At 42.6% G+C, this 26,862-nt stretch overlaps 1 protein-coding gene and 2 long non-coding RNA genes across 3 annotated transcripts; 1 reads left to right on the forward strand and 2 right to left on the reverse strand.

Moving 5' to 3' along the window:
• Positions 1-445: 445 nt before the first annotated feature.
• LOC148853136 (Excinuclease ABC, C subunit, N-terminal) lies at positions 446-5,225 on the reverse strand. Its single transcript, XM_088942474.1, has 5 exons — positions 4,820-5,225; positions 4,308-4,523; positions 3,269-3,407; positions 1,684-1,817; positions 446-1,303 (listed from the first exon to the last, which is right to left on the reverse strand). Exons 2-5 carry the CDS (start codon positions 4,472-4,474, stop codon positions 580-582), a joined length of 1,164 nt encoding a protein of 387 aa, XP_088798600.1. The 5' UTR covers positions 4,475-4,523; positions 4,820-5,225; the 3' UTR covers positions 446-579.
• A 13,871-nt stretch (positions 5,226-19,096) lies between these two features.
• LOC148853137 (uncharacterized) lies at positions 19,097-20,520 on the forward strand. Its single transcript, XR_016099484.1, has 2 exons — positions 19,097-19,599; positions 19,809-20,520. It is a non-coding gene; the product is annotated as an uncharacterized LOC148853137 (long non-coding RNA).
• Positions 20,521-22,344: 1,824 nt separating this feature from the next.
• On the reverse strand, positions 22,345-23,205 carry LOC148853138 (uncharacterized). Its single transcript, XR_016099483.1, has 2 exons — positions 22,810-23,205; positions 22,345-22,712 (listed from the first exon to the last, which is right to left on the reverse strand). It is a non-coding gene; the product is annotated as an uncharacterized LOC148853138 (long non-coding RNA).
• Positions 23,206-26,862: the final 3,657 nt, after the last annotated feature.

Genomic DNA, 26,862 nt, shown 5'->3' on the forward strand with positions numbered 1-26,862 from the left:
CCTAAAACCTGTATTTGCTTCTTTTTTTTTTAATTTTTTGTATAATGCATTTGCTTCATTCATCAAGCACCAAATTATCATGGGAAAAAATTATTACCAAGGAATGACTCAATTATTCCCATAGGATTAGGAGGGAGGAGGCAGCCAGTGCACAATTATTCTGAAGTAAAGAGAATGATACCGTGTATGATGTTGCCTGGGGAAGTTGGTGCACTGTCCAGTTCTTGCTCATGCCAAATATAGCATGGGGAATAATACTCGGAAACCTTTGCTTATTGAAACGTGGATATAAAAAGAAGCCATGTCCAAGCCATGATAATAGAGATGTCAATTACTTCTTCCCGTAAAAGGATCAGCTGCTTTTCTCATTCAATATTGGAAGAAAACAGGTGATTTCATCAAATAAATAATCTCATTTTCTTGCACTATGCAAGGGAGCTATGCATTCAGATGAGAAAGCTGATTTATTTCTTTTCTATTGAAGCGGGGAATCACAATAAGAAATTCTACAATATAGTAAACATTATTCATACAAATGCAATGTATTTGCTTTTTTCGTAGGTTTACATATCCAACGTACTATAGTTGGATGAAAGTCGGTGACTTTGTCAAGTCAATAATCTGAGGACAAGAAGCCCTCTTCTTCTTACGATAGAAATAAGTTACACAATCAGGCGAGGGACTCAACAGATTTATTATCTCCACTTCAGGAGAGTAAAGAGATCTCTTGGCTGATGGCGCTTGATTATCATCAGCAGCATTTGGAGTTTGAAGGTGCTTGTTTGATTTACCTGAATTATTACTCTCTTCATTCAAGCTGAAGGGATTTCTACCTTCCATCATTTCTTCTGTGTCCAGGGGGCTGATTATACTTGAAGAAGATATTCTCAAGGGATTTCTATCTTCAATTATTTCTACTGCTTCCAATGGACTCGTCAGGGAACCGGCAATACAAACAGGCATTCTGTCATCTTCCCCTTCTAGATTTTGAGGATCTTTTAGCAGACAAAAACCATCATCTTCAGTATGTTCAGATTTGTCACCAGTAGTCTTGTCACCACTATTATAAACTGGTTTAACATGCAAAGCCTCCTTAACTTGGTCTGCACCATTAAAATTTTTATCGTCTTCACTTTTGTCTCCATCAATGTGTTTGCTTTCATCTAAAGCCTGTCCACCTCCGATGTAGTGGGGAAGTTCATCCATGGGACAAACTTGGACCTTCATGTGCTCTGGCAATCTTGGGCAGCCAGCAGAATATTTTGTGTATTTGGTCGAGAAAAAGTTCACTGTGAGGTTCAAGCTGGTAGAAAAGAAGTAACAGTATTAGTGTTTAGCTAGTAGTAGCCAAGGAAACTCCAATAGTAGGGTATAAGGCTGCTATGGACTGGTCAAGTGTTCACATAGCTAATCCAGAAATCTGATGGATGGTTTGGATCAGCCACAAGATTAACTCAACTGGTTTCCATCTTATAAGTGACCCTCTGGATTAGACTTGTGCATCTAACTGTGTCCATTCACATCAGTTTTCTATGTACAGAAAAAAAAATAAAAAATAAAAACTGTTTTTACAGGAGGTGTGCAACAACCATGCACTGCCCTCACCCATCCTAACCACAAACATAAAATAAACACAAAAAACATCCAACCTCTGTATGTCTGTTAGAGAGAGAGATTAGTTACCTCTGCCAGGCTGGAAGTGTAAGCATTGTGTAAGCAAGTTTGATCTTATTGGCAACCCCAGAGAGGGACTTGAAACTTGCAGCTGCATTCCTTACTGCCAAGGACTCTTTTGGGTGCTGCCAAGCCCATTCAAACTGCAAGTTTCAGTTGATCAGAAGTACTTCAGTATGCAAGTGATGAACCATGAAGCTGAATTTAAAATCAACTATAGTGTCCTGTATCACATATTGCCTCCACTTGAATCCCACAAGTTTAAGAGCAATTTTAGTGATTTCAGCCATTTAATTTGGTATACGGACTGTCCGAATGCAGGAACTTTTATGAATAACCCATCCTACACAGGGATGGCAACGAGTAGGGTACTTGCGAAAATTGCCCTTCCCATTCCTAAACCCACTTGGGTACCCTTGGTCCCAAATCCATTTAACTTTTCCTCCTAATTTTCCAAACCCATTAAACCCATCCCACCCAATTATCATATATTTTTAATATATTTGAATTTCCATGGCATATCTATGCGTATCTTAATTTTTCCATTGTATCCATGCATATTTAAAGTGTATCCAGAATCCATATACATATCTTTAAATTGCCAATTCAATATTCTTTTGTAGTTTTTGATACTTTGAACTTTGCACCCAATTTTACATTACAAAAGTAAAATGTGATGCCCCTCTTAAGTAGAAATGGTGTGGTAGGCTAGTGCTAAAGATGGGTTTATAATCAGGTATCAGGAGTAGGTATCAACCTTTTTTACTATGTATATTATTTCTTATAATATATTTAATAATATATATATATATATATATATATATATATGGGTTTATAATCAGGTATCAAGAGTAGGTACCCACTTTAAATATAATTGAGTTCAGGTCCTAGGTACACTAAGGTCAAACCCAAACCTGTCCCAAGCCCTAAAAGGCTTTGATAAACAAGTCCTGTTATGGTTGGGACAGGTCAGGTACCCTAATATTCCTGTTAGGGTTTTGATACTTTGAACTTTGCACCCAATTTTACATTACAAAAGTAAAATGTGATGCCCCTCTTAAGTAGAAATGGTGTGGTAGGCTAGTGCTAAAGATGGGTTTATAATTAGGTATCAGGAGTAGGTATCATCCTTTTTTACTATGTATATTATTTCTTATAATATATTTAATAATATATATATATATATATACCACTTTAAATATAACTGGGTTCAGGTCCTAGGTACACTAAGGTCAAACCCAAACCTGTCCCAAGTCCTATAAGGCTTTGATAAACAAGTCCTGTTAGGGTTGGGACAGGTCAGGTACCCTAATATTCCCGTGAAATGCCATCCCTAATCCTACAATTGGTACATGATAAATGGTGCACATCCATGGTACAAGACAGAGAAAAGAATAGATCCAAACATTCAACCTCTGTATGGGGACAAGAGACTACTGTATGAAAAGAATAAATTCAAATATGAAATAAATGCAGCTTAGTTACAGTAACTTGGAAAATGTTCAAAGTGCCAAGTGAAAAATACCGACCAACTTAAGATAGCTTCGTGCAACATGAAAGTAAAAGGAAAAAAAATTCTTGGCATAATATTTACCTGAAGTGCAGAGACATTTGTTGGGAAACCATATATGCATAATATCATTTCCCAAGGGCGCATTCTCTTTGTTCTCCATGCACCAGAAGTTATTTCGCCATTATGTTGCCTTATTCGACGTCGAGGATTTATGGTGAATCTATAGTTCCCCAAGGGATATGTTCGATTAGTTAAGCCATTCCTCAATTGAACTTACATGCATACAAGTCAATAGAATCTCAAGACTAAAATCTCTCTTTGCTACCAATCGCTAAACTTGGTAGCAAAAATACAACAAATGGAGGATTATAGATATACATGTGGAAATGAATTCTATCCAAATTAGTGAAATAACATAAAAAGTCACTCAAATGATAAAAGAAGACACATAAAAGGTGCTTCCTCTGGCATGGGAAGTGAGATTTTGAAAAACTAAATATAATTTAGAGAGGTTTGCAGATTATAGTCATGAAATTTGATTGTTTATTTGAGGCTTACCCATTTTGGGCCTACCCATTGCCTCTAGGGCCAACAACCTTGCCTACTAAAAATGTAGGCAAGAAATTGAACGACACTATGACCATAACCCATTCAAATATGATCTTTACCAATAAATAAGCATGGTTTTATTCCCAGCTCAAAGGGTTCCTCGTTTACTAGTTTTGAAGATTAAACACCTATAAATATAGGTTCACCATTATACTTGTCTAACCTGATAAATTGGAAAAAAGAAGTAAGGCCTTAAAAATTATGGGGACAAGAAATTAGAAACCTCAAAATTTCATGGAGGTTTCTGAAGACAGTTAGAAGTCATCAAACAGGTATTAATCATAAGAAAATGCTAATATTCCAGTATTTTATCAATTAATAAATGAATTTGATTAGACTCCAGAAAATCCTACTTGAATCTGAGAAGCGATTCCCTTGAGAAGTTTGGAAAGAGAAAGAAAAGAAAAATAAATGAGAATTTAAAAACTTTAAGCGATGGAAAGGAACAGCATAAATAAGCCCAGAATAACATTCGATAGCAAAATTGGAACGAGAGTAAGGAGGAACGAACCCGATATAGGTCTGGCCTTTATGCCTAGGGCTCAAGGAGCAGAGAAGATAGCACGCAAAGAACCCACCTCCTTTCCCTTCCTTCCCCGTGTCATGCCCTACTTCTTCGTCTTCCTCTTCTTCCGAAATTCGGATTTCTGATCTTTCTTCCTCTTTTCTTTTTCTCATCTCTCTCTCTCTCTAGCCGCTCTAGTGATGGATTCGACCGTTAGATACCCTAGCAGAGTCGGAAACTATTTTTAAAGCTTGACCTTTAAAGCAGGGATTCCTCTATATGCTCAAAATGACGAAAATGCCCCTCAGGAAACCTTTGACAGACTAAATACAGTTCGACTACTGTTAAGTTGGTTTAGCTGATTGACTAAGTGAAATAAAACTATCCGTACTTTTTTTGAAAATTGATTAATACTTGCCGTTGATTCTATAGAAAGACAAAAACTATTTTACCCTTCATTCTTTTCAAAATAAAATAGATAAAAGAGGAAAGAGATGTTGTTTCATCAAAATCATAACCTTTCAAACCCAAAAACTAACTCCATCTGTTGCCTTTGTGTTTGTGAAATGAATTTGCTTCGGAACCATTTCAAGTTTTGAACCAAAACGATTAGAAGAGCTACGTGAGGCTTGAAAGTGGATTCCATCTTTGTGTACATCATTTGGCGGGGAAATCCTCACGCCGCTCTTGGTACCTCCATCTCTCCCCAAAACAACAATGGAATCCGATTCAAACTCCAATGGGTCTCACATCTTTGCAACTCCGCCTGGAAGAATCCAAAACCTTCACAAGCTCCTCATCTTTCTCCTCTCAAAAAATCAACTATTAATTGGTATAAGGAGATCCAAGACAGAAGCCCATCTCCTCAAGGCAAAAACCCTTGAAAACCAAAGCCAAAGCCAAAAGCAAAGCCGAAACTAAAACTAAAGAACCTGAGGATACCGAACAAGGAGTGCCTATGAAGAAACAGATACCAGAGAGTGAAGAACCAAGAAAACATAAAGCTTATGCTTTGCTTGTAAGACTTTCTAACAAGCTTTATAAAGCTCAAAAAATGCTGGTTGTCTATTTCCAACCGCAAGTAGCAGATGTAGGTGCATTAGAATCGGTGCCAAAGGGGACAATGAGATATTCCGTCGGAATTAGTGCCAAAAGTTATAATAAAGGTAAATTGAGTATTTTTAAAAGTTATAATAAAAATATACTTAGTCAATTAATTAAACCATAAGGATAATTAAAGAAAATTTATCCCATCTCATATTGGAATTTGACAGTATCGGATTTGTGGATTTTCAAGCTCGGATCTGGTCCAAATACCAATAAGGCAATACCATACACGGCCCCAATAGCCACTGCAACTGTACAATGGTCTTTGTGGCGAGATGTTTACGATGTACGGTTGAGAAGTTCCCAATATACGGATGTAATAGCTGTTGTATCCACATTCGGACCCTCGATTTGCATGTAACATCGACTAGATTTGAAATTGGATAAACTCAATCATTAACAAATGAAATTCAGTCCACCTGTAAGGGAGAATCGGAATTTGCTCCTCGCAGAGCGCACCTCACACTGATATTTATAGGCTTACAGCCCCATTCCTTATCAAGAACCCAATTAGATGGGAGGTGGAGGGCAACTTTTAACACAGGCTTTGGGATTGGGATTTATTTCATAATTGGGGTCGGGAGATGGGAAATATGATCCTTGCCTATTGTCATTCCTAATATTGTGCCCTTTTTTTACTTTTTGCAAGATGAATAATAGGAGATTTTTAAATTAACAAAATCTGTTATATTTTTTAAATAATATCCAAATACATAAACATGAAGAAAATCCAGTTTTGCTCTTATTTTTGTCTCATTAGAGTGAAAATGGACCAGATCATCGCAATTAGATCCTATTTTGTCTTATTCGGATATCCTCCTTGTTGAATTTTTGGATCAGATCAGATAATTAGATCGAATTCAAATCACCTCTCTATCCGATCCAAAAGAATCCAATCTGAGTTATATATAAGTTATTTATTTATAATATTTTATATTGTATTTTTTGCATTTTTTATAAAAGACATGTATATATTTTTGTATTTTATATTGTCTTTTATAATATATATAAAAGATATGTATATATTTATAATATTTTATATTGTATTTATATTTTTTTGTTTTTCTTTATACAAACCGTTATGTGTTTTTCTTTTAATAATTTATTAATTTCTTTAAAAATCAAATCGAATTGGATCAGATTCAAATATTCGACATCATTAACAGATTCGAGTTAATCAACATTTGTGAGATTTGATCAGATCTTCAGATCAAATTGGATGTGGGATTTGTATTACCATATCAGGTCGAGATATACCCTGAATCAAATCCGATCAAATCCATTTGCATCACTATGTCTCGTCTCCTACCTTTCCACTTACACCCTATTCATTTGTCAATATTTAGCGGGGTAAGTCAGTCAATTAGTATAAGTTGACCATAATACCTACGTTCAATTACATCTTACCTGCCCACCTGCTGAAGTCGATAGCGCTCTCTCCCTCTCACCTCTCTCTTTGCCTGAATTACTGGATACAAAGAATGCTAGAACTTGCTTATCTTGACATGTTTTACTTAAAAGAAAAATGTATTATACCCAAATAAATAAAAATGAAGTAGTGAAATACTGACTCCATGGATTTTTAAACTTATCTACGCAAATACCATAGTGGTTTCCAAACAAGAGTTAATACTTTGAACCCGGGCACTCATCAATACTCCACCGAGTAATTGTTTCTCCATGCGCCTAGAAGAAAACTATACCATAGGGCGTTGGATCATGTTTTCTCAATAGAGATGAAGTACTGAACCCATCCATACTTGATAAAAGAATTTCTATACCATGTTCATGAATTCAAACTATGGATTCTTACACTATTCACATGGCAAAGGTTATTTTAACCGAAATTTGGCCCATTTAAGTATCAAAAGAAACATGTGCTCCCTAGGGATGTCGGTGGATCGGGTTATGTGGTAAATCTGCCTTGACCCGTTAGGGTTGTGTTGAGGTAAGCCATGCCAAACCCGACCCACTTGCATAGTAGCATTGCAAATTTTGTAAAAACAGCCTTAGTTGAATATAGGGGTACTGATGGTGTGCAATCCAGTCGGTCCTATCTTCCGGTTACCTTGCCTTTGACAAAATTGGAGGTGCCTGAAACAAGGAAGAAAATAGAGACTTCCGAGGAGGAACCCAGTTAGAACACTCCGAAGCTCAAGTTAGTGCTTTTGAGAAGACAAGGGGAATGAGGGACTTCAAGACCAGAAAGGACAAGAATCACATACCTCCTTCTTTTGGAGATGGGGGCATTTTATAATCACCCTGTACACTCACTTCCATACCTCTGCCAGATCGGGCATCATCACCTCCGCCAGATCGGGTGTCATCATCCCTGCCAAATGCTAGTTCGGGTGTCATCATCCCTGCCAAATGTTAGTTCAGGCGTCATAACATCTGTCAGTTGCCAGTTCGGGCGACATAACCTCTGCCAGTTGCCAGTTCGGGTGACATAACCTCTGCCAGTTGCCAGTTCGGGTGTCATAACCACCATTGTCCTTGTCAGGGTTGTCTCGGCCACGTCTGAGATGGCAGTGGCAAGTGGCCGTTGGAGGGCGGTCGTCATGTGTCTGACCCCTAATCAGTCAGGTGCACCGCCTCCGTGTACGGGCTTCCTGGGCGTCAGGTACGGTTGTTCAGTCAGGTGACTTGGAGCCGAAGTGGTGTGCAAGGTGAAGTCTTGAGTTCGGATAGAAGTGTGGCCCGAACTGCCCCAGGGTAGGTCAGCTCAGGTTTTTTCCCCTTGTGCTCCTTGTAAGGCTCAGAACCTCCAAGAGAGAGCTCGGGTTCATCCTTGGGGGGCTCGAGTTGTGGGTTCCTTCTTTGAGGGAGCTCGGGACTCCTTTCCTCAAAGCTCAGGTTGTGGGCCCGCTGTTGTGCCGAGCTAGCGCTTCTGCCAGGTCACTCTCGATTACTTCCACGTGTTGCATGGTCAAGGGGTCGGGCCAAATCTCCCTCCATCAATTGTCCCCACTCCCCATGCTCGGGGTCCTGACCCAGCGTGGAGAGTTCACGGGATGACGGGTGGATTCGCCTCGTGACGCTTTGGCCTTGGTTTGGAGCTTCTTCGGTTTGACCTGCTTGTGTTTTTGGCCCGATCAGGGCTGGCTTGGTTCAACCAGGGGTCAATCCCGGGTTGCGTGCAGCTCACGTGCGGACGCAAAACGATTTTAAATTTTTAAACGTCGAAAATGCACGCTAAACTAACTTCTCCTCAAGGGCGCACAACCGGTTTTGCGGGGAGCCGTTGGATGGTTTTGATCTTGGCCGTTGATGCGCGAGTACAGTGGCTATAAATAGTGGGGGGCCCTGGTCACTTTCCTTCGCCATTCTTCAGCATTCATTTCTTGAGCTCGCGTCACTTTTCATAGTCCGGTAGCTTTTCCCAGTGAGTCCTCAACCCTCTTTTTGATTCAATGTCTAGCTCGGATAGCTTAGATAGTTTTCTGGGGGGTCAGATGCTAGTTCTACAAACCGAGTTGTTGCCCCTGACAGCCTTAGCAAGTCCGAGGCGGAGCCCGAAGTAGAGATCAAAGAAGAGCTCGAGTTTGAGCCCGTAGGTCGAGTCACCTCGGGTAGCTTGGCCTCCCGTCGAGGACGGGTGCCAGATAAGTTCAGGCCTTCCACTATGATGCCCGAGAGGCTTTGGTCCCTTGTCGCTTAGTACAACCTGCCCGGGGAGTATACTTACATTTTACCCTCAAGCGACTTCCCTTGGGAGCACGGTCCGGATGAGATCGTGATATTCTGGGAGCAGCTTGTTGCCAGACTACGCCTTCCTTTCCACTCTCTCATCGTCGAGGTCATGAATCACTTCGGCGTTACTGTTGGTCAGCTCCACCCGAACTCCATTCGTAACCTTGTTGGGACCATCTCTCTTTGTTGCGAACACTGCCTTCCCTTGGACCTAGAAATCTTTTCCGCCATTCTTATGCTCAAGAAACAAGTGGGTCCCATGCCCGGGCGTAGGCGGGCCTACTACTTGTCACTTTGTCCGAGGTTCAATCTCTTGCACGATCTTCCAAATAAGGTTCCGGCATGGAAGCATGACTACTTCGTGGTTCGAAGTGCCATGGGATGGTCGTTTCCTACCGAGTGGGGATTGGCTGTTCCTGACCCCAGTGTCATGTTAGATGAAGAAACGGTGAAGGGCCTCCAGGACTGGGCCGGGCTTGGACTCAAATGTGAAGTCTACCTGACGGAGGCCAAGCTTATTCAGGCCGGTCTGAGTTCGGGTAGGTTTCTTGCTCAGAGGCTTGCTTTTGCTTTGTTTTTATTTCCGTCTTTTGACGCCGAGCTCCTTTTTGCAGGTGTTATGGAGGCAGAGAAGACTCGAGGTAAGAGCTTGTTTGATGGTATGAGGAGGAGGAAGCGAGCTGCTAAGAGGGCCCGTGCCGATCCTTCCCGGGTTGTGGAGCCTGAGGCACCGAGAATGGAACCTCCTGGGGAGCCCGAGGTGGCCCCTCCATTTTAGGAAGCGGTAGGGGTCCCCTATGCCGAAACAGCTTATACCCGAGCTGTGCCTTCAGGCTCGGGAAGTCAGGATGAGATTGAGAGTGCTGACGCCAAGCTACGCTCTCCGAAAAAGTAAAAAGGCTACTTGCCCTCAGGAGGTCGCGGCGTGGGCCGATCTTCCTACGAATCTCATTGGTGCTTGTGTTGCATCTCACGCCATGGTGGTAAGTCGGAGTAGTGTTGTTTTTTTTTTTTTACCGAGCTAATTCATTCTTGTTCTGGCAGGTGAACTCCTCTATCCACGCTTTGGCAATTCAGGCGGAGAGGGGCTTGAAGCGAGCACAAGCTGCCGAAGCGGCTTCCCGTGTTGCGCGATTCGAGCTAATGAGGTCTCGAAGGGACAAAGAGGCCTTAGGAATGGTGGTGAGACACATGGCGGACCTAAAGTTGGACCTGGAGCATCAGGTCGAGTACCTTCAGGATGATATCAGGGAGAAGACTGAGATCTTCTCTCAGGCCGTCGAGAAGGCAAAGGTGAAAGCCGTCGAGGATGACATCACTTCGCCGCACTTTAACGACATGATGGTGGGCTCATACAGAAGGGGTTTCAAGTTGAGCCGATGGATGGGTGGATAATAAGGAATACGTACCCCGAGCTCGACATTAGTACCATAACTACTTTGCGCATCACTCAGGAAATGTCTGCCGCAACTGATGATGATGCGGATTTCGAAGAAGAAGCGGGACCTTCAGGTATTATCGAAGTCCCTTCTGAAGGCAAGGAAGATGTACCTCCGAGCTTGTGACCTCGTTTGTGTTTTTTGTTTTTTGTTTTTTGGATGAAGTGTAAACAAGATTATTTTGCAATGAATAGTTCTCCTTTTTTGGCAAAGTGTTGGGTAGTTATTTTCTTTTTTTTTATGCCGAGCTGACTATGTTTCCGAATTGCTGGACTTAGGCCCCGAGGTGAGTTAACATAGTAAGGCTATATGCCCGATCTGTTCTCCGCCCGGGTTAATTAACATAGGCTGAATTGGGCCCTGGGCTATGCACTCGGGATCCATACTTGTGCAGATTGCTTTCGTTGATGAGGTGTCAAAGTCATCTTTAGCTCGGTATTCTGGCCCTTAGGCTCTGGTAGTGGCTCATGGCCTGCTTATAGTGTTGAGGTCATCTTTAGCTTGGTATTCTAGCCCTTACGGTGCCAAGGTCCTTGTTAGCTTGGCCTTCTGGGCCTTACGGTGCCGAGGTCCTTGTTAGCTCGGCATTCTGGGCCTTGGGGTGCCGAGGTCCTTGTTAGCTTGGCATTCTGGCAGTGGCTCATGGCTTGCTTAGTTTGATAATTTATAGGTAAAATTGTCTTAGGTTGACGATATTCCATGCCCAGGGTATTTGTTTACCCTCCAGGGTTTCGAACTCGTATGCTCCCCTGAGTACTCTCTTTACTCGGTAGGGTCCTTCCCAGTTCGGCCCAAGTTTGCCAACGTCGGGCTCAGGTACCATGACCTTGCAGAGAACCAGGTCGCCAACGCGGAAGTTTCGTTTCTTAACTCTAGTGTTGTAGTACCGAGCTACCCTTTGCTGGTACGCCGCGGTCCTGATGTACGCGAGGCCTCTCACCTCGTCAAGTAGGTCGAGGTTGGTACGTAGCTCATCGTTATTAGTATTGTCGTTGTATGCTTCCAACTGAAGTGAAGGGATTTCGATTTCAGCTGGGATGACTGCCTCCGTGCCATATGTGAGGTTGAAGGGAGTTTCTCTGGTGGCAGTCTTTTCTGTAGTTCAGTATGCCCATAGGACGCTGGGCAGCTCGTATGCCCATAACCCCTTAGCTCGGTCTAGCCTGGCTTTCAGTCCACGGAGGATAGCTCTGTTCGTGACTTCTGCCTGACCGTTTGCTTGTGGGTGCGCAACCGACGTGAAGTTCTGCCGAATTCCCATGTCTTGGTACCACTCTTGGAATTTGATGTCCTCGAACTACTTGCCATTGTTGGAGATCAGCACCCGAGGTAGCCCGAAGCGGCACACTATGTTCTTCCAGAAGAAGTTCTAGACGTTTCGAGCTGTGATAGTTACAAGAGTTTCAGCTTCAACCCACTTGGTGAAGTAGTCTAGCACCACTACTAGGAACTTCCTTCCTCCTGTTACTGGCGGGAATGGCCCGAGTAGGTCGATACCCCATTGTACGAAGGGCCACAGGCTGGTGAGGTACTTCAAGTTGGCGGTGGGCTGGTGGTGAATATTGGCGTGCTTTTGGCACTTCTTGCACTTCCTGACTAGCCCGACGACGTCTGCTTTCATTGTTGGCCAATAGTATCCCTGTTGTAGTGCTTTCTGGGCGACGACCCTGCCCACCAGGTGTCTGCCACATGGGCCTTCATGAATGTCGTGGAGTACGAGCTCAGCTTCGGGAGGTCGCAAGCAGCACAGGTAGTGGAGCGTGTAGGATCTTCGGTACAATCGTCCGTTTATCATGACATACTTAGCTGCTTGGTGCTCTACCCTCCTGGCGGCATTGCAGTCTGTGTGGATGATTCCATATAGCAGGAAGCTCGCGAGTGGATCAATCCAACTCGGTTCTACTTGGGCGACAGGAGCAACCTACTCTACCCCCCCGGAAAATGCTAGGCCGAGGTAAGTCCTCTATGTACACAGTTCTCATGGTGTTGTCACTGGTGCTGGCTGGCCGGGACAAGGCGTCGGCCTCACGTTCTCTGACCTCGGGATTTGCTTGATGAAGTGTGACTGGAAGCTAAGCAGAGCCTCTTTTACCTTTGCCAAGTAAGTGATCATAGTTGGCTCGCGAGCTTCGTAATCCCCTGTAACTTGGTTTACCACGAGCTGGGAATTGCTGCAGATAACTATGTGTTTTGTCTTTACCTCTTGCGTCAGGGATAGCCCGGCTATTAACGCCTCATACTATGCCTCATTGTTGGATGCCGCAAACTTGAAGCGTAGCGCGTACTCCAGTTTCGTGCCACTCGGACCGTGGAGAACTACACCAGCTCCACTGCCCTACTGATTTGAGGAGCCATCTACGTGAAGGATCCAAGGCTCTTCATCCTAGTTCGCACTCGGCCTAACCAGGAGAGATACCGAACTGGGTGCGACCACACGGGGCTCGGACTCAACTGGCCTGGGAGCACCGAGCTCACCCGAACTAGGAGCCTCGTGCTCAACCGAGTTGTGGACCTCAGAGCTGAACGTGCATTTTGCCACAAAATCTTCCAAGGTTTGGGCTTTGATAACGGTTCATGGCTTGTACTAGAGGTCGTACTCACTGAGTTCGATGGCCCACTTCGTCAATCGACCAGAAACCTCGGGCCTGAGTAATACTTGCCTCAAGGGTTTGTCGGTGAGGACGATGATGGTATGGGCTTGGAAATACGGACAAAGTTTGCGGGCCACAATGACCAGCGCATAGGCTAGCTTTTCTATCTCTGGATATCTCGTTTCTTCTCCCTACAATATTTTACCAACATAATAGATGGGTCGTTGGACCCAATCTACTTCCTTTATCAGTACCGAACTGACCACTTCATCGCTTGTCGAGAGGTATAGTTTTAAGACATTGCCCTCTTCGGGCCAGGCCAAGACTGGGATACTGGCGAGGTATCTTTTGAGCTCGTCAAATGCGAGCTGGCATTCCGGGTTCCATTCAAACCCTTTGCATTTCATTGCCTTGAAGAAGGGCAGGCAACAGTCTACTGATTTAGACATAAAACGATCCAGAGCGGCTATTCTGTCGTTTAATCTCTGAATCTCTTTTACTTTTCGGGGTGGTCTCATATCTAGAACGACCTTTATTTTGTCCGGGTTGGCCTCAATACCGCGTCGGTTGACAATGTACCCTAGGAACTTACCCGAGGTGACACCAAAAACACACTTGTTTGGGTTTAGTTTCATGCTAAATTGACGTAGAATTTGAAAGACGGAATGTAAGTCTTGTATTAATTCATGCGAAAACTATGTCTTGATGACCATGTCGTCTACATAACATTCTATCTTTGTGCCAATTAAGGGTTGAAACAGCTTATTCACAAGCTTTTGAAAGTTGCCCCAGCATTTTTCAGTCTGAAGGGCATAACCTTGTAGCAGTATAGGCTGAACTCGGTTATGAAGGTGGTTTTTTCCTCGTCGGCTGGGTCCATCCTGATTTGGTTGTAGTCCGAGTAGGCATCCAGAAAGCTTAGCAACTCGTGTCCCGAGGTCACGTTCACTAGGCGGTCAATCCTGGGGAGGGGGAAGCAATCTTTCGGGCAAGCTCGGTTCAAGTCGGTGTAGTCAACGCACATGCACCACTTGCCATTCGCCTTTTTTACCAGAACGGGGTTGGCTACCCAGCTCGGGTAATGAACTTCCCTTATGAAATCTTGTGCGAGGAGCTTCTCGACCTCCTCATCGACCGCCTTCCAGCGTTCTGGGGCTAAGTTGCATTTCTTCTGCCTAATGGGTCTAACTACAGGGTCAGTATTCAGCTTGTGAGTTATAAGGTCGGGGTTTATACCGGGCATCTCTGCCGCGGACCATGCAAAAATGTCTAAATTTTGGAGCAAGAAACTTACCAGTTTGGTTCGTAGGGGTTCCTAGACAGAAGCACCGATCTGAAGCGTCCGAGCTGGGTCTGCGGCTGAGGCCAGAACGGTGACTGTTTTTTCCGTGGGCACAACTCGTTCTTCGCCTTGCTCTGTAAGCCGCTCCAGTTCGAGGTCGCTGGCTACCTTGGTCTTTCCCTTTAGTGCGGCAACATTGCACTTGAGGGACTTGAGTTGGTCGCCCCATGCTACTCCCACACTGAAGTCTGTAGGGAACTTCATTGCCAAGAGGTAAGTGGAGACCACCGCTCGTAGGATATCCGTGATCAGCCGACCTATTATGGCATTGTATGGGGAGGGGGTTGCGACCACCAGGAAGTCGTGGTTAAGTCTGACTACATAGGGCCATGTTCCGACCTCCATAGGTACTATCACTTTCCCAATGGGGCCTAACTTCTTCTCCACAGAAGCCCACCAAAGGAGTGTTTGCGGGTTTCAAGTCACTTCCCTGCAACTAAAGTTGGTCGAACGCGGCTTTGAAGAGAACATCTGTCGAGCTGCCTGAGTCAACCAGTATGCGCCTAACCTCGAAGTCAATGATCTTTACCTTTATGACAAGTGTGTCGTTGTGGGGGTAGTGGACCCCGCATGCATCATCTTCGATGAAGAATATGGGGTCTTCCATCCTAGGCTGCTTTGGGGGATTTTGTCCTTCTCTGGCGGCCTCCCAGGTTGATGCCCGAGTTGCTGTAGAGGTGCATCCAGCTACAATCGATCCTCCAAAGGCCACCTGCCACCGCCATCTCAGACGTGGTCGAGACGACCCTGACAAGGACAGTGGTGGTTATGACACCCGAACTGGCAACTGGAAGAGGTTATGTCACCCGAACTGGCAATTGACAGAGGTTATGACACCCGAACTGGCGTCTAGTAGAGATGATGACACCCGATCTGGCGGAGGTGATGATGCCCGATCTGGCAAAGGTATGGGAGTGAGTGTACAGGGTGATTATAAAAGGCCCCCATTTCCCAAAGAAGGAGGTATGTGATTCTTGTGCTTTCTGGTCTTGAAGTCCCTCATTCCCCTTGCCTTCTCAAGAGCACTAACTTGAGCTTCGAAGTGTTCTAACCGGGTTCCTCCCCAGAAGTCTCCATTTTCTTCCTTGTTTTAGGCACCTCCGATTCCGTCAGAGGCAAGGTAACCGGCAGCTAGGACCGATCGGATTGCGCACCATCATTTGGCACCGTCGGTAGGAAGACTTCAAAAAGCCTCCCCTAGCCTTTAACTCTCTCTCAAAGAAACCTTAGCTTCCATGGCTTCCTCTAGTAGCAACAAGCACAACGCCGACTTGAATGTTGTAGGGGAACATCCTCAGCCCGCCACTGTATGTATCAGACAGTTCACTGCCCCCCTCTCGACGAACGGAATCCCTAGCCTCAATACATTGAGTGCGGTGGCACCTGTGAATGTTCCCCTTCTCCCTATCGAGACAACTCTCGCCAAACCAACTACTGTCCCTCTGGCGACCAATCAAAACCAGCTTGATGACTTGCTGCAGTGCATGTAGGCAATGCAAGCCCAAATGCAACAGTTCCAGCAACATCAGCTCCATCAGCAATAGGTACTACACCACATTTCCTAGCATCACTACCAACAACAGTTCCCCCAACTGCCTCTGAACCAACCACAACTCCCACCTCGGCACCCTGCTCCGAAGTCGGTCAAGCCCTCCCCTCAGGGTGGGCGCCTTCACCGAGGGGAAGCCTCCCAACTTCAGAACCCCTCCAGAAGCCAGGCCTCATCCCCGGGCAGGAGGGAAAGACAAACTACCCCCGCCTCGCAGCTCGCCCACCTGATCAGCTCGGCACCTTACAGGTAGCTCGGCACCTGGTCAACTCAACACCTCACTAGTAGCTCGACACCTGGTCAGCTCGACACCTTGCAAGTAGCTCGGCACCTCACTGGTAGCTCGGCACCTCACTAGTAGCTCGGCACCTAGTCAGTTCGGCACCTCGTAGGCATCTCGGCACCTGGTCAGCTTGGCACCTCACAGGTAGCTCAACACCCGGTCAGCCCGACACCTCAGGTAGCTTGGCACCTCATAGGTAGCTCGACATCCGATCAGCCCGACACCTCAGGTAGCTTGGCACCTAGTCAGCTCGGCACCTCACAAGTAGCTTGGCACCTGATCAGCCCGACACCTTAGGTAGCTCGGCACCTCACAGGTAGCTCAAAACCTAGTCATCCCGACACCTCAGGCAGCTCAGCATCTAGTCAGCTCGGCACCTAGTCAGCCTGACACCTCACAGGTAGCTCAGCACCTCACTGGCAAAACCTACGAGCCACATTACTGCTTAAGACCCGGTCACCTCTTCGGCATGGGCAAAGTCAAGAAGAGTGGACTACAAGTCGCTCCCAAAGCCTACGGACCACATTATTGCTAAATACCCAGTTGCTTCCTCAGCATGGGCAAAATCAGCAAAAAGTGAACCCTAGAGCCTAAGGGCTACAGTACTGAACTGGCGGAGACCTCCTCACCTTATAGGCAGCTCACTACTTGTAGGCAGCTCGCCACATACAGACGACTCCCAAGGCCTAAGGAATTGAATCGGCACTCACTAACTCGCCGACTTACAGGCCAAAAGAAGAATACTCCCTTCACTGAGTTACTCTCTGCTCGGGAGTGGGGGGAAATGATGAGGGCAGATTTGGCCCTCCAGTGAAATTGTGACACATGGCACCTCGTGACAACTAGGCGACACCCAGGCAACAACATACCAAGTTGGTGTCCCACCCGAGCACCGACCTGGCGCGACCTGCACGACCTGGCCGGCCTGGATCAGCCTGGCACACGACCCGACCTGGCCGACCTGGCAACCCATAAGACGTGCCCACCGATAAACTCGGCATGCATACCCCACGATCCGTGGAGGCCGGCCCACATTCTGAAAGTTGGTCAACGTGCATGGCGGTTACCTCCAAGGAGCTAGGCAGCTCACCAAGGAGCTCGCCAAGGAGCTCGACAACTCACCAAGGAGCTCGCCAAGGAGCTCGGCAGCTCAGCAAGGAGCTCGCCAAGGAGCTAGGTAGCTCTCCAAGGAGCTCGCCAGCTCACCAAGGAGCTCGCCAAGAAGCTCGACAGCTCGGCAGCTCAGCAAGGAGCTCGCCAAGGAGCTAGGCAGCTCTCCAAGGAGCTCACCAAGGAGCTCGGCAACTCTCCGAGGAGCTCATCACCAAGTAGCCACCAGGGAGCTCATCGCCATAGGCAGCTCGCCACTTGCAGGGTAGCTCGGTACAAAAGAGCAGTTCGGCATATCGCATGAAGATCTCCTGCCTGACAACCGTACCTGACATATCTGGTGGCAACGCCCACATCTCTTGACAACCGTACCTGACGAGTCCGTACCCTGCAGCAGCAGCCTGCACCTGTCACCTCAGTCCTAGCAGTAATGGCTTGGGCAATGGCGGTTACGCCTGATGTGACTGGGCACCACTATATAAGGACTCCGACCCCCAAAGCCAAGGGGGAGGGAATGGAAAAATGGAGGTAATCCCTGCTCTCTAGCTCTCTCATTTCTCTCCAAGCTCTCTGCAATCAGAATGCTAACTTAGGCATCGGAGAGTCCCCACTAGGTAAATACCCTCGGGTCCTCTGATTCAATTCTCACAGGTTCCTCAGCTCCCGCCGCCTACAAAGAGGAGGAAAGGATGGAGTTCCCACAGGTCCCTCAGCTCCTGCCCCCTACAAAGGAGAGGAGATCACCTCATGCAGAGGGCATTCAAGTTGCGCTACACTAGGGAGCTCCACCACCCTCTGAGAGTTACAGGCCGCCTAGGAAAAGGTCAAATGATGAGTCCACCAAGGTAGCTCACCATTAGGGAGCTCAACATAACTCTCCCCCAGGCAGTCTGTCATTAGGGAGCTCGGCATAGTTCCCCCCAGCTCGGCATAGCTCTCCCCAGCCCAGCATAGCTCGGGTAGCTCGGCATAGCTCTCCCCAACTCGACATAATTCGGGCAGCTCGGCATAGTTCTCCCCCAAGCAGTTCACCACCAAGGAACTCCACCATCCTCTCCTGGGAGCAGGTCAAATGACAAGGTACTTAGCCAAAAAAATTGATACATCACAAAAATTGATATATAACCAGAAACGATTACATCAGGTACAATTCGCAATTCGTGGGACAGGTTCAATCGGATCGGGTTGGGGTCCAGTTAAATTAATTTGTAACTGTTCACATCCCTATGTGCTGCCTTTTTTTGTCCCACAAACTAATTTGTAACGTGAAAGCTTTCTTGATAGTCCAATAAGTTCCGGACTGTCTAGGACAGAACTCATGGGTCTGTGCTTTTGTCTTGATTAATAATTGGTTAAGATGGGCGCTTACTTTTATGAATTGATCCATATTCAAACCAATTATATAATTAATAAATAGATAACGGTATTTTTTGTAATTTTTGTTATATTTTATATTTAAGTGTAAAATACAAAAACATTCCCTAAAGTTTCTGACAATTATAAAAACTTTTCTTATAATTTCATTTTACTAAAAATCTCACTTTTATTTTTGAAAAATTCAACAAATACCTCCCTTCCATCAATTTTCAAGACGAAAAATGTTGAAAAGATGATATTTTTTCAAAATACCTATTTTACCCTTTTATGAATTAAAATAACCGTCTCAGCATCTCCATAATCTGCCCGAATACTATTCATCTTCTTCCTCACGACGCTGCTCCAACACTGTCCCGCTCGACCAATTTGGTTCTACTTGGCTGACCGCTATTGAGTTCAGAAGATAACGGCACATCGATTGTACAAGGAGAAGAGTCCCCATCTCTCTGCCTCTTCTACATCGATCTCCTTGACTACGATTCTATTGCGGCCGCGATTAATGGAACCGTCAGTGTATTCCACCTTGTTTCCCCTACATTGTGAATAAAGTCGAAGACCCTGAAGTCCTTCTCGGAGGCTCTGAGGCAGAACAAATGAAAATTAATTTTATTTAATTAATTGAGAGAGCTTTTGGATCTGGCGATCAAAGGGACGATTAATGTGCTAAAAGCGGCGAAGGAGTGTGGGGTGAGACGGGTGGTGGTAACGTCATCGATCTCTCCCACCATACCAAGTCAGTACTGGCCTGCTGATGTCGTCAAAGGGGAGGACTGCTAGACGGATGTCAACTATTGCAAGCAGAACGGAGTAAGTTTTACAATTACCTTTCTCGTAGTTTCTAGTTGAGGTTTGAATATCCGATTAAAATTTAATTTCCTAGATTTTTTGGTGTAATACTGTTATTTGGGAATGTGCGTCTGAATTATCGAACCCATCCATCTCCTTTGATGGAAAAAGTAAAATTTCATTCTCATGTCTGTAAATTAAAATTCACGTGGTTAGTCCAAAATAAATAGTGCAGGATTGTTAATACAAATCCTAATAAATCAGAGAGAGAGAAAAACTGAGGAGCCTCTGTGAATCGGATGGAGGTTGAAGTCGGAGCATGTTGTTTGTCAAGTCAAGAGTGAAGAATTGAACCCCAGTCTCGAAGCACCAACATCCAACTGTACAAGATTCTTCTCCAACTGAAGTATCTCTGATAGGTCCATGCCTGGAACCACCGTATAAGGCCCATTGCCAAAGAAAACAACTCCGTCCGATGAGGTTGACGATGGCAAACAGATAGCGAACTTCCGATCGAAATTAAACGTTGCTGGAAGCTACAACAGTAACCCAATTTGGTTGCGACCGAAAACCCACCATTCCCTTGACACCGCCCCCCAGATGAGCCAAGAGAGGAATCGGGGCACACGAGAAGAGGAAGTGATGGGCGGCAACAATTCGGCTAGGCTTTGATCCGTACGTAGAGGGAAGGGCTATCACATCTACTGCAAGCTCGCCGCCAGTTACAGTGTCGGTGACGGTGTTCTCTAGGGACAACGACACCAGTATGGTTGTTACAGCCAGGGCGAGGAGGGGGAGTGCAGGGCTATTTTAGTAAAAAATAATCTTTTTAATGTTTTCCGTCTTAATCATTAATGGAATGGAAATATTTATTAAATTTTTTAAAAATAGAGGGAAGGTTTTTGTTAAAGTAAATATGGGAGAGGTTTTTATGATTATCAAGGATTTTGTATTTTACCCTATATTTAAAAAGATAAATTTCATAGATAACATATAAGATAATTTTGGTTAAAAAATACTTATTTTATCAACGCATAAATAATTGTCATAAAAATGAAGTTTTAATTTGTTATTATCTTAGTTAATTATAGAAAGTTCAGACCGATTGTAGCAATAAATAATTGAAACGGTTCTGCGTCTATAAAACCTATTAATTATTGGTATGGGACCGATACATTATCCTGGACCAGACCCGCCCCATTTACAGCTTGACACAAACTACTGCCTATGATTGATCCCATTTTAGACAGATCTACCATTTCAGATCATATCCTAATATATGTTTTTCAGTTGGATATTTTGTTGGAAAATTTTTTATTAGTATCATGTATTTTAATTTTAATGTGACTTTGGTTTTCAAACTTTGAAACCTAATACTTTAGTATCTGAATTTTTAAAAGATGATAATTTAATACCTACTCTTAATTAACTGTTAATGAGCCATTAAATGACATTTAAAAATAAAAACACAAATACCCTTCAAGTGGTATCTAATTTTCTTTATCAATTATCTAAGTTTTGACAAAAAAAATTAATAGTCTTAAATTCTTGCCTCATCAGAATGCCCACTCAAATGTAACCCTAATTTTCTTGAATGGAAAAAGCAAAAATTTGATACTATTAATTTTTTGTCAACGTTTAGATGGTTGATAAATAAAATTAAATGACACTCGAAGGGTATTTGTGTCATTTTCAAATCACCTAACGACATATTAACTGCTGATTAATGACAAATACTGAATTATCACATTTTGAAAATTCAGGTACTAAATTTTCGCATTTTAAAATTCAAAGACAAAAGTGACACTAAACACAAAGTACAGGTATTAATCAGGAATTTTGCCTTTGTTAAGAAAATTATTAAACTTTCCAATACTTTTTTTTTTTTTTAATACAAGAGGAAAATGAAACCTAGGTAAGAATAACTCTACCCCAATAATCCATTTCACATATATACCCAATTTTAACAAATTGAAACTTCTCATCATTTTTCAGAAATGCCACACATCTCATATCACATATGTTTGCTTAGAACACTCCTGAGCAAAATAATGCCATTATTAGAATCTCATATCACGAATATAAATTAAATAGGGTGTAAGCGAGCTGAACCTACTCCTGAGCTACTTGAGCGTGGATCGTTAAATTTATATTCGTGTTTTCTAATATATTTTTATTTTTAATATCTTTAATATCAATTTATTTATAATTTTTTTGGTAATAATTTAATTATAATGGAGTTGATATTCAAGTAGGAAATTCAAAACTCAATCGAAGCTCATCTTGAGTTTGAAACTCGGAACTTTCAGTTGAGTCGAGGTCAAGTAGCCCAATGCCTGACTCGACTTGATTATATGTTAGTTTCAGAATTTTTCATAAACTAAAAGGAAACATTGCCATTGGGAATTTAGATTTTTTCAAGCTTTGTTCGGATCCAGAAAGTAATATCTATCAAGGATTTTGTTCAGAGAAACTGAGAGATATCAGATAAGTTACAAAGGAGAGGAGATTATTTTTTCAACCAAAAAAAAAATGTACAAAACTAGGGTTGTATGAAACTTGATATTGTATACCATGAACGAAAAGAATTGACTATTATTACTATTATTATTATTAGATAAAAGAAGAATAAAATGAATTGAAAACATTTCTACCAAATTTGAATGACGGTTTAGCTGAGGGTTAGAACTTTTAAGACTAAAGTACAGGTAGAATGGGTGCCACTTGGATCGAAATTGATACCAATTTATGTGTTATGGGCGGGCATTAGAGTATAGAATGGGGGTTTGACATTATTTTTTCCGAAAAATTTAACATCCAGTAATCCAAACCCTGGTGGATTCATGTTCAATGACTTCAATCTAATCAGAAAGGGGTGGATTCATGTTCAATGACTTCAAGCAACATAAACAACAGGAGGATATAATGCACAATAAAACCTACCTGAATTCCCTTTGACCCCCAAGGAGGTGGAAAAAAAAGTGAAAAAAAGAGAGCAAGGACGAGAGGAGAGAAGAACATCGAAGAAGCAATCAATCGGAGCGCTTGGAAGAAGAAACCAAGTTCCTCCACAGGTAGCGGCCACTGGCCATATCAACGCAAGTCCAGAATCCCGAGGCAATAGCAGAGAAGACCTGTAGCCGAAAATGGATAACAAATAGAATCTACTGAAGTAAGCAATGAGGAAAGGAAGGACACATGGAACCGTAGATTTCTTAATTGATAAGGTACCTTTGTTGATAGAGGAACCGACGGAGAGGATGATTCGTGAAAGGGAGGATCTGCCGATGATTCATCAGGATCTTCTTGTTTCGATTTCAGGTTCTTCAACACGAAAAATCCAGCGAGGGTGGCGGAAAGGAAGAGCAGAATCAACCTTAGAGGACACATGATCGATTTTTATACAGACGAGAGAGAGACAGAGGGAGGGAGGGAGGGAGACAGAGAAGTATGAAATAGAGTGAAGAGTGAAAATCGTATTATGATTTTCTGGCATCCGGCAGAATAGAATTTCCCATCGGTGGGGGTGGGACGCCACCGTCGGCTGGGTATTTTGACTTTGTACGCGTTAGGCCACGCCTCACTCCTCACCCACTTCTCCTTTGTCCTATTTGGCTATTTTCTTCTAGATGGCATCTAGGAGTAAAAGAAGAATATGCTGCTAGGTCGCTACTATTATCCAATCTCTACTCTGTAATGTGTAATCTGTACTGTATTGCACTGGGCCTACCATCTCTGTCTTCTGATTCTTTTTCTGGTATTCGGTGCTATGCACCAGGCTGATAAGTCATTTTTTCAAAAATTATGTGATTTTTTTCAAAGTTTCAATACAACCAGTCGAGGGCTGGCTCTGGGGGTGCTCACGAATAGAACCGTGGGGTGTTTTTTTGAAGCGAATCGATATTATCAGTTTTTTGAAAACCGATAGTTGAAATTAAATCGAAGCCAGTCGATTAGTCGGTCGACTGTTTTGATTAACCATTGGTTTGGTTTGTCAAATTTTAAATTTTTACAATATTTATTATAAATATATATAAAATATTATATTTTAAATAATATATAATATATAATATATTCTAAATATATATTTATATATAATGCATATTTCTTAATTTATAATATATAAAATATATATAATATATAGAAATATATGTATACTAGTCGATTCGGTTAACCGCCAGTTATTTATATTAGTTAACCAAAATTAAACCGGAATCTTTGATTTTTTACAAACATCGAACCAAAACCGAACTGACCGGTTAACTATTTTTTCAGTTCAATTTTGGTTGGTTTTTTCGATTGGTTTGGTTTTTTGGTTTTTTTTTTTTTTTTTTTTTGCTCAGCCTAATTGGCTCATTGATGTATTAGCTGGTTTGTTCCAGCATTGACATGGAATCAAATCCCACAACCTTCGGGAAGGGAAAAAGGGGTAGGGGGAAGTTTTTAGGGAGAATGATTGATCAGCCCAGCTCATAATTCTTTAGCCCCACAGTATAGGGGGATGAATCCTGATTGTGGATTGATGTCAAATCCATGGGCAGGATGATTTATAGGGGGGCTGTAATTCAAAATTCTGCAGTGAGTTGTATAGTACTTTTCTCTAAAAAATAGGCTAAAGAATTCTGAGATGGGTTGATCAGTCATTCTCCCTAAAAACTCCCCCCTGGCCCCTTTTTTCCTCCCTGAAGGTTGTGGGATTTGATTTTATGTCAATGTTGGAACAAACCAACTAATACATCAACGAGACAGCCCTCAATTGGTGAGACTTTGAAAAAGATCACATAATTTTTCAGCCATACGATTTATGCCTCGTTTCACTTCACCCAAACTTCGCCTTCCGTGTCTTACAAAATTTGCTTACACCCAACTCCCTCAAGCTTTGCACATGATAAGGGCTATTGCTTAGGCCTGGGCCTGGCCCGGGGTTTTGGGCCTGAAAAATAAGCCCTAGCCCAGGTTTACACGGGCCCAGGCCGGGCCTAACTCTAAGCCAATGTCTTTCATATATATAAAATATTACATATTTATAATATTTTATATTAAATCACATAACATGCATATAAACTTATTTTATACATTATATAATATAAATTATACATGTCATGCTATAATATTTATATATATAATATATAATATAATGTAAAATAACTTGTATACATATATATATATATTATACACAAAATGTGTAAGTTTAAATATATGCGGGTCGGGCCTGGTCGGGCCTGATCGGGCCTGAACATAAAACCAAGGCCCAAGCCCGGAATTTCCAGGCTGAGCCTATGCGGGCCGACTGAAATGATCACCCCTATCCCCCACCCCCAGTCAAAAGAAAGTATGTGCTCTTTCTTACCCTCCAACTTTTTTCAACTGCCCAGACCATATATAAGGGCGGTGTTGGCATGGATGCCATTGCCCTAGAAAAAACGTTGTCCCAGAAAATGGCTTCATATTTTTGGCTCCAATTTTTTCAGAAAAATATTGCTCCATACCATATTTTAGAAATCCAGAAAACATGGTGGTCTATGGAAACATAAAATCCAATGTTTTCTAAAGGTCCAGCCTGTTGTTGCTAATGGTACAATGACATGGCACCAATGTGGCATCACCTGAAGCGTTAGATAATGTAGACCAATGCTGAAAATGGTTATACAGCATTAGTACCAAATAAAATCAGTATTATTTTCCCAAAAAAAATCCTATTTGGCAGCAATATACCAAATACCTACAAAATATTTGCACTAAATAATGGTGGTGGTGGGTACCAGTAATCTGAAAGTTTCATGGCCCCTACTACGCCAAGGGACTTATTTCCCAGCCCAATATACTACTTTGCCACCTGCGTTTATCCTTATCAATAGAGAACTTAGTCACCACTTTTATGTTATCATGTGTCAATTAATTGGCCCGTGCATGTTATGGTTTAGACTTAAGGGGCGCAAATCAGACAGTTAGTTTTACTATGGAAATTTAAAAATTTGTGTAGACTAAGGGCATGAAACTAAAAAAAAATACGTGAAAGGAGTTTTGGTTGTTGACATATCACTTTCTTTCTCTTCGGTGTTTTTTGTTATGACCATTCTGAAACACACCCACTCATTTGTTTTTTAAATGCCCTATTGTTACAGCTATTTGGTTCTCAACCCCCCGGGATATAAGAACAGACTTTCTTCTAGGGAATGAAAGTCTTGATTTGGTAGTAGAAATTCTGAATTTGCTTGTTTCAATACAGGAAATGATGAAGTTGTTGGCCTGGGTGGTTATAGCCTTTTATCATATTTGGATTTTTAGAAATAATGCGGTTTTTAGGGATCAGCAGTTATCTATGGATCGTTTAATTATTATCATTAAATCTGCTTTTCTGGATTTTCTTTGTTCTGAATCCTTTTCAAGGCTTAATGGATTGGCTCGAATGCAAGTATATATAAATCTTGATGTTGTTCGGGTTTATCCTCTGTTTTATAATTTGTGATGGGGGCATTATAAATTCTACTAGGGGATCTTTTCTTATAAGTCTGATGGGTGTATTTTGGCTACTTCAGGAGGATCATGCGTGATCCAGGACGGACCTGTGGAGGCCGAACTGTGGGCCATTTGGAAGGCTTTTTTTAATGAAACTTGAAAACCAGATAAAATTACATAAAAAACGAAGTTGACATATTCTTTATGATATGATGACACATTTTTATGATTTCTCTGTACTTAATTAATTTTTGAATTTTTATTTATTTTTTAAAATAAAAATAAATAGTAAATAACAATTAAAATACCAAAAGAGATACTGATTTAATTTTATTCTTGTGAATGATTTCTAATTTAGATAGCTAAATAATTAAATTCTTTCATTCTCTTAAAAATAATTTAAGTGTGAAAGTCAAAGTATGAACAGTATAGTTGGATAATTAGAAAAATTTTAATGCACTATTAAAGTTTTGTTATTGTATGTTTATTATGATATTTTTCTTCATAAAACCTATTAGAATATGTGATTTTTATGTATATATCTTATTTATTGTGACCTTGTATTTATTAACATTTTTATGACTTATTGAATATGTATAGTGTTTTCATGCATATCCTCTGATATGAATGTATATCCAAAGTGAATCCTAGTATGTATCTTAAAGTACACTTTGCATTTCCAATACTTAAAACATTACTTATAACAAATAGCCTTGAACTTTTCGTAACTATGACAAACCCGTGCATTCCCGATACCAAATGAGACTACCACCAATATGAGGCCATTGGCGCTATGGGCCTGAAAACGAAGATTTCATCAAGGAA

Source organism: Nelumbo lutea, chromosome 5 (assembly GCF_056320005.1).
Source record: "Nelumbo lutea isolate HS-2025 chromosome 5, American lotus-T2T, whole genome shotgun sequence".
NCBI lineage: Eukaryota > Viridiplantae > Streptophyta > Magnoliopsida > Proteales > Nelumbonaceae > Nelumbo > Nelumbo lutea.